This window comes from Gorilla gorilla, chromosome 6 (genome assembly GCF_029281585.2).
Source record: "Gorilla gorilla gorilla isolate KB3781 chromosome 6, NHGRI_mGorGor1-v2.1_pri, whole genome shotgun sequence".
Lineage (NCBI taxonomy): Eukaryota > Metazoa > Chordata > Mammalia > Primates > Hominidae > Gorilla > Gorilla gorilla.
This window is the reverse complement of record NC_073230.2, coordinates 112,699,312-112,715,439: the sequence shown is the minus strand read 5'-3', so window position 1 is coordinate 112,715,439 and position 16,128 is coordinate 112,699,312. Positions and strand designations below refer to the sequence as shown.

General features: G+C 37.6%; 1 protein-coding gene across 1 annotated transcript in view; it reads left to right on the top strand.

Annotated features, from left to right (window-relative positions):
• The window catches only part of RELN (reelin), a 520,733-nt gene that overhangs the window by 234,558 nt on the left and 270,047 nt on the right, over positions 1-16,128 (top strand). Inside the window, exons 5-6 of the mRNA XM_031013029.2 lie at positions 1,702-1,734; positions 6,767-6,845. Coding sequence (XP_030868889.2) covers positions 1,702-1,734; positions 6,767-6,845 — 112 coding nt within the window. The remainder of the gene's footprint in view (positions 1-1,701; positions 1,735-6,766; positions 6,846-16,128) is intronic.

Sequence of the window (16,128 nt, the reverse complement as noted above, 5' to 3'; positions counted from 1 at the left end):
AAACTCTTTCTTTTTCTTATTTCCTTAATGGAATGCACTTTAACTCAGTCACCTTTGCTAGCTTGTCTTCTTCCACCTGTCCGTTAAATATACATTTGACTGTGCATTTCACTTCTTTCTTTTTATTATTTATTTAGAGACAGGGTCTGACTCTCTTGCTCAGGCTGGAGTGTGATGTTGCATTCCTAGCTCACTGCATCCTCAAACTCCTGGCCTCAGGTGATCCTCCTGCCTCAGCCTTCTGAGTAGCTAGGACTACAGGCATGCACCACCATGCCCAGCTAGTTTTTAATGTTTTTTTTAGAGACGAGGTCTCCTACTATATTGCTCACGCTGGTCTCAAACTCTTGGCCTCAAGTAATCCTCTTGCCTCAGTCTCCCAAAGTGCTGGGATTACAGGCATGAGCTACTTCTCTCAGCCTCACTTTATACCTTACATTCTCTCTGAGTGACTCGGTCTTCCTTCTGTAACTCCACCACCTCCTGCTTGATAACGATTTCCTAATTGATATACAGTACAAATGTCCTTCCTAGCTGTAGTTCAGCACTAATAGAAGTATAATGTAAGCCCGGTGTGCAATTTTAAATATTCTAGTAGTCACATCTAAAAAATGGAAAGAAATAGATGAAATTAATTTAATAATGTATTTTATTAACACAGAATATGTAAAATATTAAACATTTTGATATAATGTGGTCAATTTAAAACTATTAATGAGATATTTTACATTTTGTGTACTAAATCTCCAAAATCTAGCATGTACTTTACACTTATAGCACATCTTAAGAAATATTTGGCCTGTATTAAGAGTTCATAAAATTGACAATTGAAATGTAGATCCACATACCCAAGTGTTTCTTACCTGCTTAAAGATCTTCCAGTAACTGAATTGAGTATCAAAAATCATTTTCCTTTAATGTCCAGATCCACCTTGACAAAATGTTTTCATTTTTATTAGAAGAGCTGATTTACCTTTAATGCAAAAACATATCAGTTTCAAAACTATGTCCAAGTATTATTCTTGTGTCAGCATCGTATTATTAACATGGAATTCACAGAAATATTGCATACATTGAAAAGCAAGTCTAAAATAATTAACATCAACAAGACATTCTTCAAATTTTTCTTGTAGGTTTTTGCAGACAGTTTAGAAGATACTGGAAATTACAGTTAAAATCTTCTGGAGACACAATTCACGTTAGGAAATTCATGTGTAAAACCATTATTAATTTGTGTTTTCAAAGTTTCAATTTCAACATAAATTTTCCTACTTTTCCAGCTAGTTTGCAAATAAACCCTTGTTTTCCTTGAAGCTTCAGATTTGGCTTGTTCATATGCACTATGATACTGGTGAGAGAATGTATATCATTGTGCCACGTTTTTGTTATTCATTATTGGATAATTGGCAAGTATTCCTTTTGTTTCAAGAAAATCTTTAATTAGAGTTAACAATTCAGTGAATCTTTGCAAAACTCTTCTCTGATTTAACCAATAAGTGTTGGCACAAAATACAAGATCATTAAATTTATTGTCTTCTATTTTTTCAAGAGTTCCAGAAACTCCTAAAAAGACTAAAAAGTCTGTAGCCATTTGATTTGCTTAATGTGACTTAAGTTTTATAACTGTGTTGTGACTCTTTATTACTGGATTTTGCTTTCATTCCTGATCAGTTGTCTTTCTTCTTTCCTCTCTTGATTCAGCTCCAACAGATGTCACTGTGCACCCACATCTAGGTAAGTATTTAAGACTCTGATGTCATTAACTTTAGTACTTGATCTACTTGTTTGGCTTTTCTGGCTATACGAGCAGATGTTATAGAGGCAAGGAAGCTGTCCTCTCTGATCATTGATCAGTCACTGAAATTGGACTTGGGTACGGATTATACTTGAACACAGAACCTCCTTGAGGAAACATTCATGCTGCCCAGCGGGGGGCTCATGCAGGAACTTTCGCACCTGTTAGTACCCTCAGCCCTGAGATCCTATTGAGTGTAAGCTTTTGCATTCTAATGCTTAATTTTCCCCAGAGTCCCTCATAATACTAGATGCCCATCATAAATATTAGAGCATGGAGCTAGTAGGCAAGAAGCCATGAATGTGGAAGAATTGAAGTCATTTAAGATTTGAGATTTATGCTCAAATTAGTACTGAATTGTTAAGAAAAAGAAATTATTTTGTCATTTCTTTAGAAATTGAACTGAAGCTGGGCATGGTGGCTCATGCCTGTAACCCCAACACTTTGGGAGGCTGAGGTGGGAAGATCACTTGAGACCAGGTGTTTAAGACCAGCCTGGGCAGCAGAGCAAGACCCCCATCTCTACCAAAAAAAACTGTTAAAAATTAGTCAGTGTGGTGGTGTGCACCTGGAGTCCTAGTTACGTTGGGGGCTGAGATGGGAGGATCATTTAAACCAGGATTTCAAGGCTGCAGCAAGCTATGATTGTGACACTGTCCTCCAACCTGGGCAGCAGAGCAAGATCCTGTTTCTTTAAAAAAAAATTGAAATGAGACTGTTTAAATAAATACCTGCTTCTTAAAATGGCACCATGGATTTTTCATAATGTCATGCTCTTAGTGGCCCACAGTTCTTGAGGCAGGGTGTATAGTGGTTAGGATCACAGATTCTGGGAAACTGCCTGGGTTTATCTCACTTTTACCACTTGCTAGCCACACAATATTGAGCAAGTTAACCTCTCTGTGCCTCAGTTTTCTCATCTGCAAAGTAGAATTAATAATAGTACCTATCTCATAGGGTTGGTATAAGGATTAAATGATCTTGTTTTCATAAAGTGTATGGTAAATAATATAGTGGTGTTTGGAAGTAAATCAATACACAAACAGGTATCCAATGAGGCTTACCCATTGCCTTTGTAAATGAAAAAGTCTCTAGAAAACAAGTGATCTTTAAGCATTAATTTTCTCATTTGTGTCAGTGAAGACTTATTTTAAAAGCAATTTCCTACACTATAGTATTTAATAAGAATGAAAAGAAATCATCCTAGCTGGTTGCAGCCTTTTCAAATGTCTTTCACTATGGGACTTTCTAGATAGGTCAGTTATTTGTCTCTTGGGCTTTTCCTTTCAACCTATAAACCCAATTAATTTATTTTTCCTCTTTGGAAAATCTGCCTTGAGAAGCTCTACTTTTATGTAATGCTACAGCTTGGGGCTCCTCTTATTTGGCAGACAAATGCAAGCGCTTAGAAGCATGCCTTCTGGCAGCCAAGACAGGCTGGTGACCCGCAGTGGCCCAGCCGAGTCTGGGCCAGATTGGGTATCTGAGAGAGCTGTACCCTGTAGGCATCTGAGGCACTGCATCTCATCGCTCAGAGGAATCATTAAATCACTCCCATGCACAGAATACATCACAGCGTTCTCTCTAGTGTATATCCATATTCTCCGTGTTCTCATGCCTGAGGCTTCGAGTCTGAGCATCCAGTCCTCTCAGTACATGCTGATTCACTGGTTTCCATGACTTCATTATGTGCTTGCCTGCTGGCATACCTGGTATAAAGGAGGCAAGGACTGCCATGGTTGGGGATGTCACCAAAGAGAATGTGAAATTATGCTTCCTGATATTGGGAAGTAATTTTAATTACCCAGTGATTTCAGAGAATTATATTTGAGTGAGCCTAAAAAACATAAAAATATCACCTTTAAAAGAAAAAGTTATGAGAGATTTTGTTAATCAGATATTATTTTAATTTTTCCAAAAGACAGTCTGTTAGCTAGTTCAAACAAAATTGTCAAGACCCAAAGAAGTTAGAGTAGCTGGAACAAACTTCCTAAGCAAACCATGAATCAGATGAGAGCATTGTTAAAGTACTAAATTAATTTTTACAACATGAATAGAAATAATTATCATTTCTCACACAACCTTTAAAATAAGCACACTTACACCGTAGCCAGCCATGAAAGTGAGTTTACTTATTCATCATCTATTCAGTGGAAATATGAACTCTACAGTTGGTGAAAATATTGCACTTGACATGCCCAAAGTTCTTCTAGAACTTAAAAATAGGTATTCAATATATCTCAAATGTGTAGTGATAATATATTTAAAACCATGTATGGCTCCCTGGCATTCCTCCTGACTTCTAAATTGATTTTATTTAGGAATTTTACTTATATAGATAAATTCTCTTATGCAGTTCTGAAAGAGGAAAAAAGTTAACAAATTTAAAAACATTCAATAAAAGATGAGTGAATATAGGGAAGGAGAGAAAGCAAGCCAGGGCAAGAAGGATAGTGGGAAAGAGAAGAAAAAATGGGTTAGTAGATTACAGCAATTTTAGCTGACAATAAATAGCCAGAATGTTCTATCCAATTCCATGCTTTAAAGTGAATTAGACACTGATGCTGTCTGGGCAGTCTCCTGGAAGCCATGGATGAGTATATGTTGAAATATGGATATATTAGTTCATTCTCACGCTGCTAATAAAGACATACCCAAGACTGGGTTATTTATAAAAGAAAGAGGTTTAATTGACACACAATTCAGCATAGCTGGGAAGGCCTTAGGAAACTTACAATTGTGGCAGAAGGGGAAGCAAACACGTCCTTCTTCACATGGTGGCAGCAAGAAGTGCGGAGCAAAAGAGGGAAATGCCCCTTATAAAACCATCAAATCTCAGCTGGGCACGGTGGCTCATGCCTGTAACCCCAGCACTTTGGGAGACCGAGGCAGGTGGATCACCTGAGGTCAGGAGTTCAAGACCAGCCTGGCCAACATGGCGGAACCCCGTCTACTAAAAATATAAAAATTAGCCAGGCGTGGTAGTAGGCACCTGTAATCCCAGCTACTCAGGAGGCTGAAAGAGAATTGCTTGAACCCAGGAGACTAAGGTTGCAGTGAGCCGAGATCATGTCACTGCACTACAGCGTGGGCAACAGAGCGAGACTCTGTCTCAAAAAAAAAAAAACCATCAAATCTCATGAGAACTCACTGTCATGAGAACAGCATGAGAGTAACTTGCCCCCATGATTCAATTACCTCCCACCATCCCTTCCACGATATATGGGGATTATGGGAACTACAATTCAAGATGAGATTTGGGTAGGGACACAGCCAAGCCATACTAAAGGAAGACAAGTCCCGAATAGCCTCTCCTTGTAGGTTGGTGCTGATTTTGGCCTTCCTGCCTTGCCTGCCTAGTGATAGCTTCTTAGGTTTCCTTTTGGGGTCTTTGGTTTTCCCAACTTCTAGGTGTCTAAACCGCAGAGCTTTTTACCCTTGTCCCTTAGTAGTTTGAGGGAGAAAGCAAATATAATCAACTGCTCATTTAAAATTTAGTTTTTTTTTTATTGTTATACTTTAAGTTTTAGGGTACATGTGCACATTGTGCAGGTTAGTTACATATGTATACATGTGCCATGCTGGTGTGCTGCACCCACTAACTCGTCATCTAGCATTAGGTATATCTCCCAATGCTATCCCTCCCCCCTCCCCCCACCCCACAACAGTCCCCAGAGTGTGATATTCCCCTTCCTGTGTCCATGTGATCTCATTGTTCAATTCCCACCTATGAGTGAGAATATGCGGTGTCTGGTTTTTTGTTCTTGCGATAGTTTACTGAGAATGATGATTTCCAATTTCACCCATGTCCCTGCAAAGGACATGAACTCAACATTTTTATGGCTGCATAGTATTCCATGGTGTATATGTGCCACATTTTCTTAATCCAGTCTATCATTGTTGGACATTTGGGTTGGTTCCAAGTCTTTGCTATCGTGAATAATGCCGCAGTAAACATACGTGTGCATATGTCTTTATAGCAGCATGATTTATAGTCCTTTGGGTATATACCCAGTAATGGGATGGCTGGGTCAAATGATATTTCTAGTTCTAGATCCCTGAGGAATCGCCACACTGACTTCCACAATGGTTGAACTAGTTTACAGTCCCACCAACAGTGTAAAAGTGTTCCTATTTCTCCACATCCTCTCCAGCACCTGTTGTTTCCTGACTTTTTAATGATTGCCATTCTAACTGGTGTGAGATGGTATCTCATTGTGGTTTTGATTTGCATTTCTCTGATGGCCACTGATGATGAGCATTTTTTCATGTGTTTTTTGGCTGCATAAATGTCTTCTTTTGAGAAGTGTCTGTTCATGTCCTTCACCCACTTTTTGATGGGGTTGTTTGTTTTTTTCTTGTAAATTTGTTTGAGTTCATTGTAGATTCTGGATATTAGCCCTTTGTCAGATGAGTAGGTTGCGAAAATTTTCTCCCATTCTGTAGGTTGCCTGTTCACTCTGATGGTAGTTTCTTTTGCTGTGTAGAAGCTCTTTAGTTTAATTAGATTCCATTTGTCAATTTTGGCTTTTGTTGCCATTGCTTTTGGTGTTTTAGACATGAAGTCCTTGCCCATGCCTATGTCCTGAATGGTAATGCCTAGGTTTTCTTCTAGGGTTTTTATGGTTTTAGGTCTAATGTTCAAGTCTTTAATCCATCTTGAATTGATTTTTGTATAAGGTGTAAGGAAGGGATCCAGTTTCAGCTTTCTGCATATGGCTAGCCAGTTTTCCCAGCACCATTTATTAAATAGGGAATCCTTTCCCCATTGCTTGTTTTTCTCAGGTTAGTCAAAGATCAGATAGTTGTAGATATGTGGCGTTATTTCTGAGGGCTCTGTTCTGTTCCATTGAGGTAAAATTTAGTTTTAAGATACATTATTCTTCATAAATACAGCATGTTGGCACTTGTGTTTAGCTAAATGTACTGTTGTAGTATATTTCTTTCCTAAATACTTCCTTTTTCTTTTAGCTGAAATACATAGTGACAGCATTATCCTGAGAGATGACTTTGACTCCTACCACCAACTGCAATTAAATCCAAATATATGGTAAGTTACAGGAACATTCCTCACTTTGGTTTGCTTAATGTAACAAATGATGCTGACTGCTCCTTTAAGGAGCAGTTACTTAAAATTAAGTTGATCTTTAGTGCTAAGGTATCAGTGAGACTTGTTAAGCTATGGAACTGAGCTTAATGTAGACTGCATATAATGTCTATTACTTGACTTCTTTAAGAAGTGAATCCAGGTTCTCCTCAAAGCCATGAGTGTGGTTAGATTTTTTTTTTCAGTTTTGCAATATCCTTACATAGAAAATATTATGCTATTATATGTCTAATAATTTCATTCATGCCAAGCAAAGAAAGGAAATGGTTTATCTGAAATGACAAATGATTTGAGTCATACTTCCAAATAATTTCTAAATTATTAGGTCAACTCATTATGTATACTCCGGTCTTTCCTTCAAAAGCTGTTTAAGTGTAACTCTGTGGGATTTTTGAGGGGAAATAAATAATGAGCCAAAATTCACTCATTAAAAACTTGTCTAATACATAAATGGATGCATGAATTTGTTGGCAATCTGTTGCATTTTTGCTGACTTTGAAGAAATAGGTCTATCGACCCAGAGTTATAATGAAAATCAATTTGCATGATTTGGAACAATATCTGAATTTGTATTTTCTATTATACTAAATGTTTTTTGTTTGGACAGAAGAGTTCAAGATAAATTAGAAACTCTAATGTAAACTAAGTTCAAGTAATGTAATACTCAAGACTAAAAAGAAAATAATCATTTCATCCTTGAATGTCAGCTTATGATATTCATTTCTGTTTTATTTTCACTTTTTAACAAATATTTAGCAATAATCTTTTTATTTTTATAGTAAATTAAAAAGAGGTATGGTTCTCTCAAGTAACGAATGGTTTAGTAGAGAAGACACTAAGACCACATCTTTAAAAATCTTGTGATACAGGATAGAAATCCTTAAATGTGTTCCAAAGAGGAGTTCCAAAGAAAGGAGAGATGACTCTGGTGGGAGTTTGTTGGAGATAGTTGCCCTTGACCTAAGAGTTGAAGATGACATATAGAGTGTTGAGGCTTCAATATTACACAAGAAACTTTTATTTCTTTTCTAGAAAGAAATATAGATCTAGGTAGTATAAATATAGAAAAAAATATTATCAGGCTGGCCAGAAAGTCTACTCATAAAGTCTTACACTTTATATGCCATTTAAAGAAACAGTTTATCAGTAGAACTCTGCTTCCCTAAATATACATTTTCTTAAAATAAATTGAAAATCTTTATTAATAAGAAGCCAAAAAAAAACCTTTCTAAGTACCACTTTTACCCAGGAAAAGTTTTTTCCTTCAGACATTTTGCTTTTTTATATTCCATTAATATAGATGTTATCATATGATTTGTTTCTTTCAGGGCAAATTCATTTCTGTCAAGCTAATTCATTTTCTTCAGTGAGTTTTCTTGACAAATACAAAATGTGACTGTTCAGTGGTGCAAATTCTGTTGTTGTTTAAATCAATGAAATGTAATCGATTTTTCTTTGCCCATTTTCATGAATGATCTGATAGATGCTTTCTTGACCAGTTATGGATTTTATGTCTCTTTTACTTAAGCTGTGGTTTTTCCTACCTTTTTTAAAAAAAGTTTTTTCTTAATTTTTAAAACAATCCTTTTTTGTCTTTAGAAGCCGAGTCCTTCTGCCTTTTATCAAATATGCTTTGGAGTAATTTTACTTTATCCCTTATTGCCCACAGTCTCCTTCATTTAGCCTCTTTAAGATTCCAAAAAAAAAAAAAAGTGAGAGTAGGGAACGGTGAAACTGTCATTATTTGAGAGATGACTGTTCTGTTAAACAAAAGGTGGCAGAGGCCCTGATATCAGACTACCCTGGTTTGACTTTTGACCAAGCCACTTGCCAAATGGATACCATGAGAAAAGCAAAAAGCTGCTTCACCTCTATGAGCTCTATTTCTGTGTGGTAAAAGTAGGCAAATACCGTTCTTTTTATTTTTTTAAATTTTATTATTATTATACTTTAAGTTTTAGGGTACATGTGCACAACGTGCAGGTTTGTTACATATATATACATGTGCCATATTAGTGTGCTGCACCCGTTAACTCGTCATTTAGCATTAGGTATATCTCCTAATGCTATCGCTCTCCCCTTCCCCCACCCCACAACAGGTCCCATTGTGTGATGTTCCCCTTCCTGTGTCCATGTGTTCTCATTGTTCAATCACCACCTATGAGTGAGAACATGCGGTGTTTGGTTTTTTGTCCTTGTGATAGTTTGCTGAGAATGATGGTTTCCAGTTTCATCCATGTCCCTACAAAGGACATGAACTCATCATTTTTTATGGCTGCATAGTATTCCATGGTGTATATGTGACACATTTTCTTAATTCATCTATCATTGTTGGACATTTGGGTTGGTTCCAAGTCTTTGCTATTGTGAATAGTGCTGCTATAAACATACGTGTGCATGTGTCTTTATAGCAGCATGATTTATAGTCCTTTGGGTATATACCCAGTAATGGGATGGCTGGGTCAAATGGTATTTCTAGTTCTAGATCCCTGAGGAATCACCACACTGACTTCCACAATGGTTGAACTAGTTTACAGTCCCACCAACAGTGTAAAAGTGTTCCTATTTCTCCACATCCTCTCCAGCACCTGTTGTTTCCTGACTTTTTAATGATTGCCATTCTAACTGGTGTGAGATGGTATCTCACTGTGGTTTTGATTTGCATTTCTCTGATGGCCGCTGATGATGAGCATTTTTTCATGTATCTGTTGGCTGCATAAATGTCTTCTTTTGAGAAGTGTCTGTTCATATCCTTTGCCCACTTTTTGATGGGGTTGTTTGTTTTTTTCTTGTAAAATTGAGTTCATTGTAGATTCTGGATATTAGCCCTTTGTCAGATGAGTAGGTTGCGAAAATTTTCTCCCATTCTGTAGGTTGCCTGTTCACTCTGATGGTAGTTTCTTTTGCTGTGTAGAAGCTCTTTAGTTTAATTAGATTCCATTTGTCAATTTTGGCTTTTGTTGCCATTGCTTTTGGTGTTTTAGACATGAAGTCCTTGCCCATACCTATGTCCTGAACGGTGTTGCCTAGGTTTTCTTCTAGGGTTTTTATGGTTTTAGGTTTAACATTTAAGTCTTTAATCCATCTTGAATTAATTTTTGTATAAGATGTAAAGAAGGGATCCAGTTTCAGCTTTCTACATATGGCTAGCCAGTTTTCCCAGCACCATTTATTAAATAGGGAATCCTTTCCCCATTGCTTGTTTTTCTCAGGTTTGTCAAAGATCAGATAGTTGTAGATATGCGGCATTATTTCTGAGGGCTCTGTTCTGTTCCATTGGTCTATATCTCTGTTTTGGTACCAGTACCATGCTGTTTTGGTTACTGTAGCCTTGTAGTATAGTTTGAAGACAGGTAGCGTGATGCTTCCAGCTTTGTTCTTTTGGCTTAGGATTGACTTGGCGATGCGGGCTCTTTTTTCATTCCATATGAACTTTAAAGTAGTTTTTTCCAATTCTGTGAAGAAAGTCATTGGTAGCTTGATGGGGATGGCATTGAATCTATAAATTACCTTGGGCAGTATGGCCATTTTCATGATATTGATTCTTCCTACCCATGAGCACGGAATGTTCTTCCATTTGTTTGTATCCTCTTTTATTTCATTGAGCAGTGGTTTGTAGTTCTCCTTGAAGAGGTCCTTCACATCCCTTGTAAGTTGGATTCCTAGGTATTTTATTCTCTTTGAAGCAATTGTGAATAGGAGTTCACTCATGATTTGGCTCTCTCTTTGTCTGTTATTGGTGTATAAGAATGCTTGTGATTTTTGCACATTGATTTTGTATCCTGAGACTTTGCTGAAGTTGCTTATCAGCTTGAGGAGATTTTGGGCTGAGACAATGGGGTTTTCTAGATATACAATCATGTCATCTGCAAACAGGGACAATTTGACTTCCTCTTTTCCTAATTGAATATCCTTTATTTCCTTCTCCTGCCTAATTGCCCTGGCCAGAACTTCCAACACCATGTTGAATAGGAGTGGTGAGAGAGGGCATCCCTGTCTTGTGCCAGTTTTCAAAGGGAATGCTTCCAGTTTTTGCCCATTCAGTATGATATTGGCTGTGGGTTTGTCATAGATAGCTCTTATTATTTTGAGAAACATCCCATCAATACCTAATTTATTGAGAGTTTTTAGCATGAAGGGCTGTGGAATTTTGTCAAAGGCCTTTTCTGCATCTATTGAGATAATCATGTGGTTTTTGTCTTTGGTTCTGTTTATATGCTGGATTACATTTATTGATTTGCGTATGTTGAAGCAGTCTTGCATCCCAGGGATGAAGCCCACTTGATTCTCGTGGATAAGGTTTTTGATGTGCTGCTGGATTCGGTTTGCCAGTATTTTATTGAGGATTTTTGCATCGATGTTCATCAAGGATATTGGTCTAAAATTCTCTTTTTTGGTTGTGTCTCTGCCAAGCTCTGGAATCAGGATGATACTGGCCTCATAAAATGAGTTAGGGAGGATTCCCTCTTTTTCTATTGATTGGAATAGTTTCAGAAGGAATGGTACCAGCTCCTCTTTGTACCTCTGGTAGAATTCGGCTGTGAATCCATCTGGTCCTGTACTTTTTTTGGTTGGTAAGCTATTGATTATTTCCTCAATTTCAGAGCCTGTTATTGGTCTATTCAGAGATTCAACTTCTTCCTGGTTTAGTCTTGGGAGGATGTATGTGTTGAGGAATTTATCCATTTCTTCTAGATTTTCTAGTTTATTTGCATAGAGGTGTTTATAGTATTCTCTGATGGTAGTTTGTATTTCTGTGGGATCAGTGGTGATATCCCCTTTATCGTTTTTTATTGCGTCTATCTGATTCTTCTCTCTTTTCTTCTTTATTAGTCTTGCTAGTGGTCTATCAATTTTGTTGATCTTTTCAAAAAACCACCTCCTGGATTCATTAATTTTTTGAAGAGTTTTTTGTGTCTCTATTTCCTTCAGTTCTGCTCTGATTTTAGTTATTTCTTGCCTTCTTCTAGCTTTTGAATGTGTTTGCTCTTGCTTTTCTAGTTCTTTTAATTGAGATGTTAGGGTGTCAATTTTGGATCTTTCCTGCTTTCTCTTGTGGGCATTTAGTGCTATAAATTTCCCTCTACACACTGCTTTGAATGTGTCCCAGAGATTCTGGTATGTTGTGTCTTTGTTCTCATTGGTTTCAAAGAACATCTTTATTTCTGCCTTCATTTCATTATTTACCCAGTAGTCATTCAAGAGCAGGTTGTTCAGTTTCCATGTAGTTGAGCGGTTTTGAGTGAGTTTCTTAATCCTGAGTTCTAGTTTGATTGCACTGTGGTCTGAGAGACAGTTTATTATAATTTCTGTTCTTTTACATTTGCTGAGGAGTGCTTTACTTCCAACTATGTGGTCAATTTTGGAGTAGGTGTAGTGTGGTGCTGAAAATAATGTATATTCTGTCGATTTGGGGTGGAGAGTTCTGTAGATGTCTATTAGGTCCGCTTGGTGCAGAGCTGAGTTCAATTCCTGGGTATCCTTTTAACTTTCTGTCTCGTTGATCTGTCTAATGTTGACAGTGGGGTGTTAAAGTCTCCCATTATTATTGTGTGGGAGTCAGTCTAAGTCTCTTTGTAGGTCACTAAGGACTTGCTTTATGAATCTGGGTGCTCCTGTATTGGGTGCATATATATTTAGGATAGTTAGCTCTTTTTGTTGAATTGGTCCCTTTACCATTATGTAACGGCCTTCTTTGTCACTTTTGATCTTTGTTGGTTTAAAGTCCGTTTTATCCGAGACTAGGATTGCAACCCCTGCCTTTTTTTGTTTTCCATTTGCTTGGTAGATCTTCCTCCATCCCTTTATTTTGAGCCTATGTGTGTCTCTGCATGTGAGATGGGTTTCCTGAATATAGCACACTGATGGGTCTTGACTCTTCATCCAATTTGCCAGTCTGTGTCTTTTAATTGGAGCATTTAGCCCATTTACATTTAAGGTTAATATTGTTATGTGTGAATTTGATTCTGTCATTATGATGTTAGCTGGTTATTTTGCTTGTTAGTTGATGCAGTTTCTTCCTAGCCTTGATGTTCTTTACAATTTGGCATGTTTTTGCAGTGGCTGGTACCGGTTGTTCCTTTCCATGTTTAGTGCCTCCTTCAGGAACTCTTTTAGGTCAGGCCTGGTAGTGACAAAATCTCTCAGCTTTTGCTTGTCTGTAAAGTATTTTATTTCTCCTTCACTTATGAAGCTTAGTTTGGCTGGATATGAAATTCTGGGTTGAAAATTCTTTTCTTTAAGAATGTTGAATATTGGCCCCCACTCTCTTCTGGCTTGTAGAGTTTCTGCCGAGAGAACCGCTGTTAGTCTGATGGGCTTCCGTTTGTGGGTAACCCGACCTTTCTCTGTGGCTGCCCTTAACATTTTTTCCTTCATTTCAACTTTGGTGAATCTGACAATTATGTGTCTTGCAGTTGCTCTTCTCGAGGAGTATCTTTGTGGCATTCTCTGTATTTCCTGAATGTGAATGTTGGCCTGCCTTGCTAGATTGGGGAAGTTCTCCTGGATAATATCTCGCAGAGTGTTTTCCAGCTTGGTTCCATTCTCCCCATCACTTCAGGTACACCAGTCAGACGTAGATTTGGTCTTTTCACATAGTCTCATATTTCTTAGAGGATTTGTTCGTTTCTTTTTATTCTTTCTCTAAACTTCTCTTCTCGCTTCATTTCATTCATTTCATCTTCCATCACTGATACCCTTTCTTCCAGTTGATCGCATTGGCTACTGAGTCTTCTGCATTCGTCATGTAGCTCTCGTGCCTTGGTTTTCAGCTCCATCAGGTCCTTTAAGCACTTTTCTGCATTGGTTATTCTAGTTATCCATTAGTCTAATTTTTTTTCAAAGCTTTTAACTTCTTTGCCATTGGTTTGAATTTCCTTCTGTAGCTTGCAGTAGTTTGATCATCTGAAGTCTTCTTCTGTCAACTCGTCAAAGTCATTCTCCATCCAGCTTTGTTCCGTTACTGGTGAGGAGCTGCGTTCCTTTGGAGGAGGAGAGGTGCTCTGATTTTTAGAGTTTCCAGTTTTTCTGCTCGTTTTTTTCCCCATCTTTGTGGTTTTATCTACCTTTGGTCTTTGATGATGGTGACGTACAGATGGGTTTTTGGTGTGGATGTCCTTTCTGTTTGTTAGTTTTCCTTCTAACAGACAGGACCCTCAGCTGCAGGTCTGTTGGAGTTTGCTAGAGGTCCACTCCAGACCCTGTTTGCCTGGGTATCAGCAGCAGTGGCTGCAGAACAGCAAATATTGGTGAACCTCAAATGTTGCTGCCTGATTGTTCCTGTGGAAGTTTTGTCTCAGAGGAGTACCCGGCCGTGTGAGGTGTCAGTCCGCCCCTACTGGGGGGTGCCTCCCAGTTAGGCTCCTCGGGGGTGAGGGACCCACTTGAGGAGTCAGTCTGCCCGTTCTCAGATCTCAAGCTGTGTGCTGGGAGAACCACTACTCTCTTCAAAGCTCACTTGGAAATGCAGAAATCACCCATCTTCTGCGTCGCTCACGCTGGGAGCTGCAGACCAGAGCTGTTCCTATTCGGCCATCTTGGCTCTTCTCCCCCTCAAATATCATTCTTGCAGTATTGTATTACAGTTTCAGTATGAAGAGGTCTGGTGTATTGTAGGTGCTCAATACCCATCAGTTTCGTCTCTGCCTTCCTCTCTTTCCTTCCCTCCCTGTCTTTTTCCTTCCATTTCTCTCTCTTTCATCTCTTCCTCTCCCTTTCCCTCTCCTCCCTCTTCTCTTTTCTCTCCCACTTTTACTTCCCCTCACCCTCCTTTTCTTCCTTCTTCCCTCCCATCCTCCTTTTTTTCTCTTGTGATATATTTGTACATTAGACTGTTTGTCCCTTCTAAGCCCAGACATGATGAAAACATTATTATTATTAAAATAATCTTAAGCTAATTTATTTAACTGAGTCCCCAAGTCTTCCTTCATTGCATTTTCATAAAAAACAAATGCCAAATTAAATATATTTATATTATAAAATCTATGGAATATATATTGATGAAAATAGCATTACAGCAAAATCATAAAGGAGGGAAAAATAAGGTGTTAGATGTCTTGAACCCCTTAGAAGTCAATGTAAACTTCCTAAAGTCAGAAACAGGCATCTAGTGAAATCAGATATCCCCATGAAATATTTCCAATAAACTAACAAAGCCCCACTTTGTTTTGGAAACCTATAAGCAGTTTTAACTCTCCCAAAGCTTCTATTTTCTTGCTACATGTTTTGTCACTTGAGTTTTGTCCCTTATAATATTGTCTTTGATTCTCTTTACCCCAGAAAAGAATCAGAAACCCAGTGGAGCTTTGTAACAGTATGGAAAAGAGAATCCTTGTGGCAAACATGGTCCCTATGCCACTGCCACGCACCACCAGATAGAAGCAAAGTGCCTGGGTATGCTGCACTTAGCCAAATTCCCATAACTGAATACACCACCAAATAATTTACCTCAAAAGAAAAAATGTGCTACTTATAAGAGCATATTTCTCCCCTGGGATTCTAAAAGCTTTATGTGAATTATTTACTCTGTACTTCTTATTGTTAAGCAAAAGAGAAATTAAGAAACTAGTGTGTCTGTACAATCTTAGAGAGGTAGGTCAATTTAAAAGTTAAAACACAATGTATTTACTTCCATTAACTTCACCTAATGAATTCAACTTTTAATTCTATTTCACATAATTCTTTAATATTCAAGTTTATCTCATTTACTAATGACTGTACATGTACATAAAAAATGAGGAACGTAAAATGATATTATAAATGAAGGTAACAGATAAGTTACTCTTCCAAGTTTTTTATGACAGTTGGAATAGAAATAAGAAACGTTTTTTATGTCAACTCAATATTGAATGTACTATCTGTTCAGTTTGAATATTTGAAATTATTTAAAAATTTAAAAATTTATGTAGTTAAAATTTCAAATAATCCAAAAATATAAGCAGTAAAAATAAGCCCCCTTCCCACACTAGACCTTTATTCTTTCTCCAGGGTCAACAACTTGGGTAATAATTTCTGTGAGTCCTTCTGGAAATTGTTTATGCTTACACAAGTGTAGCAGTTATGAATTCTGTCCGGAAACTTGAGTATCAGAGAAATAAAACTTTCTTTATTCTTCCATAACCCAACCTAATTTCTTTATATTCTCCTCCTCCTACCATGTTGGTGGAAACTTAATTTCAGTCAACTCTGGCTTGTCTCTTCTATTTTTTTTGTTGTTTGTTTTTGA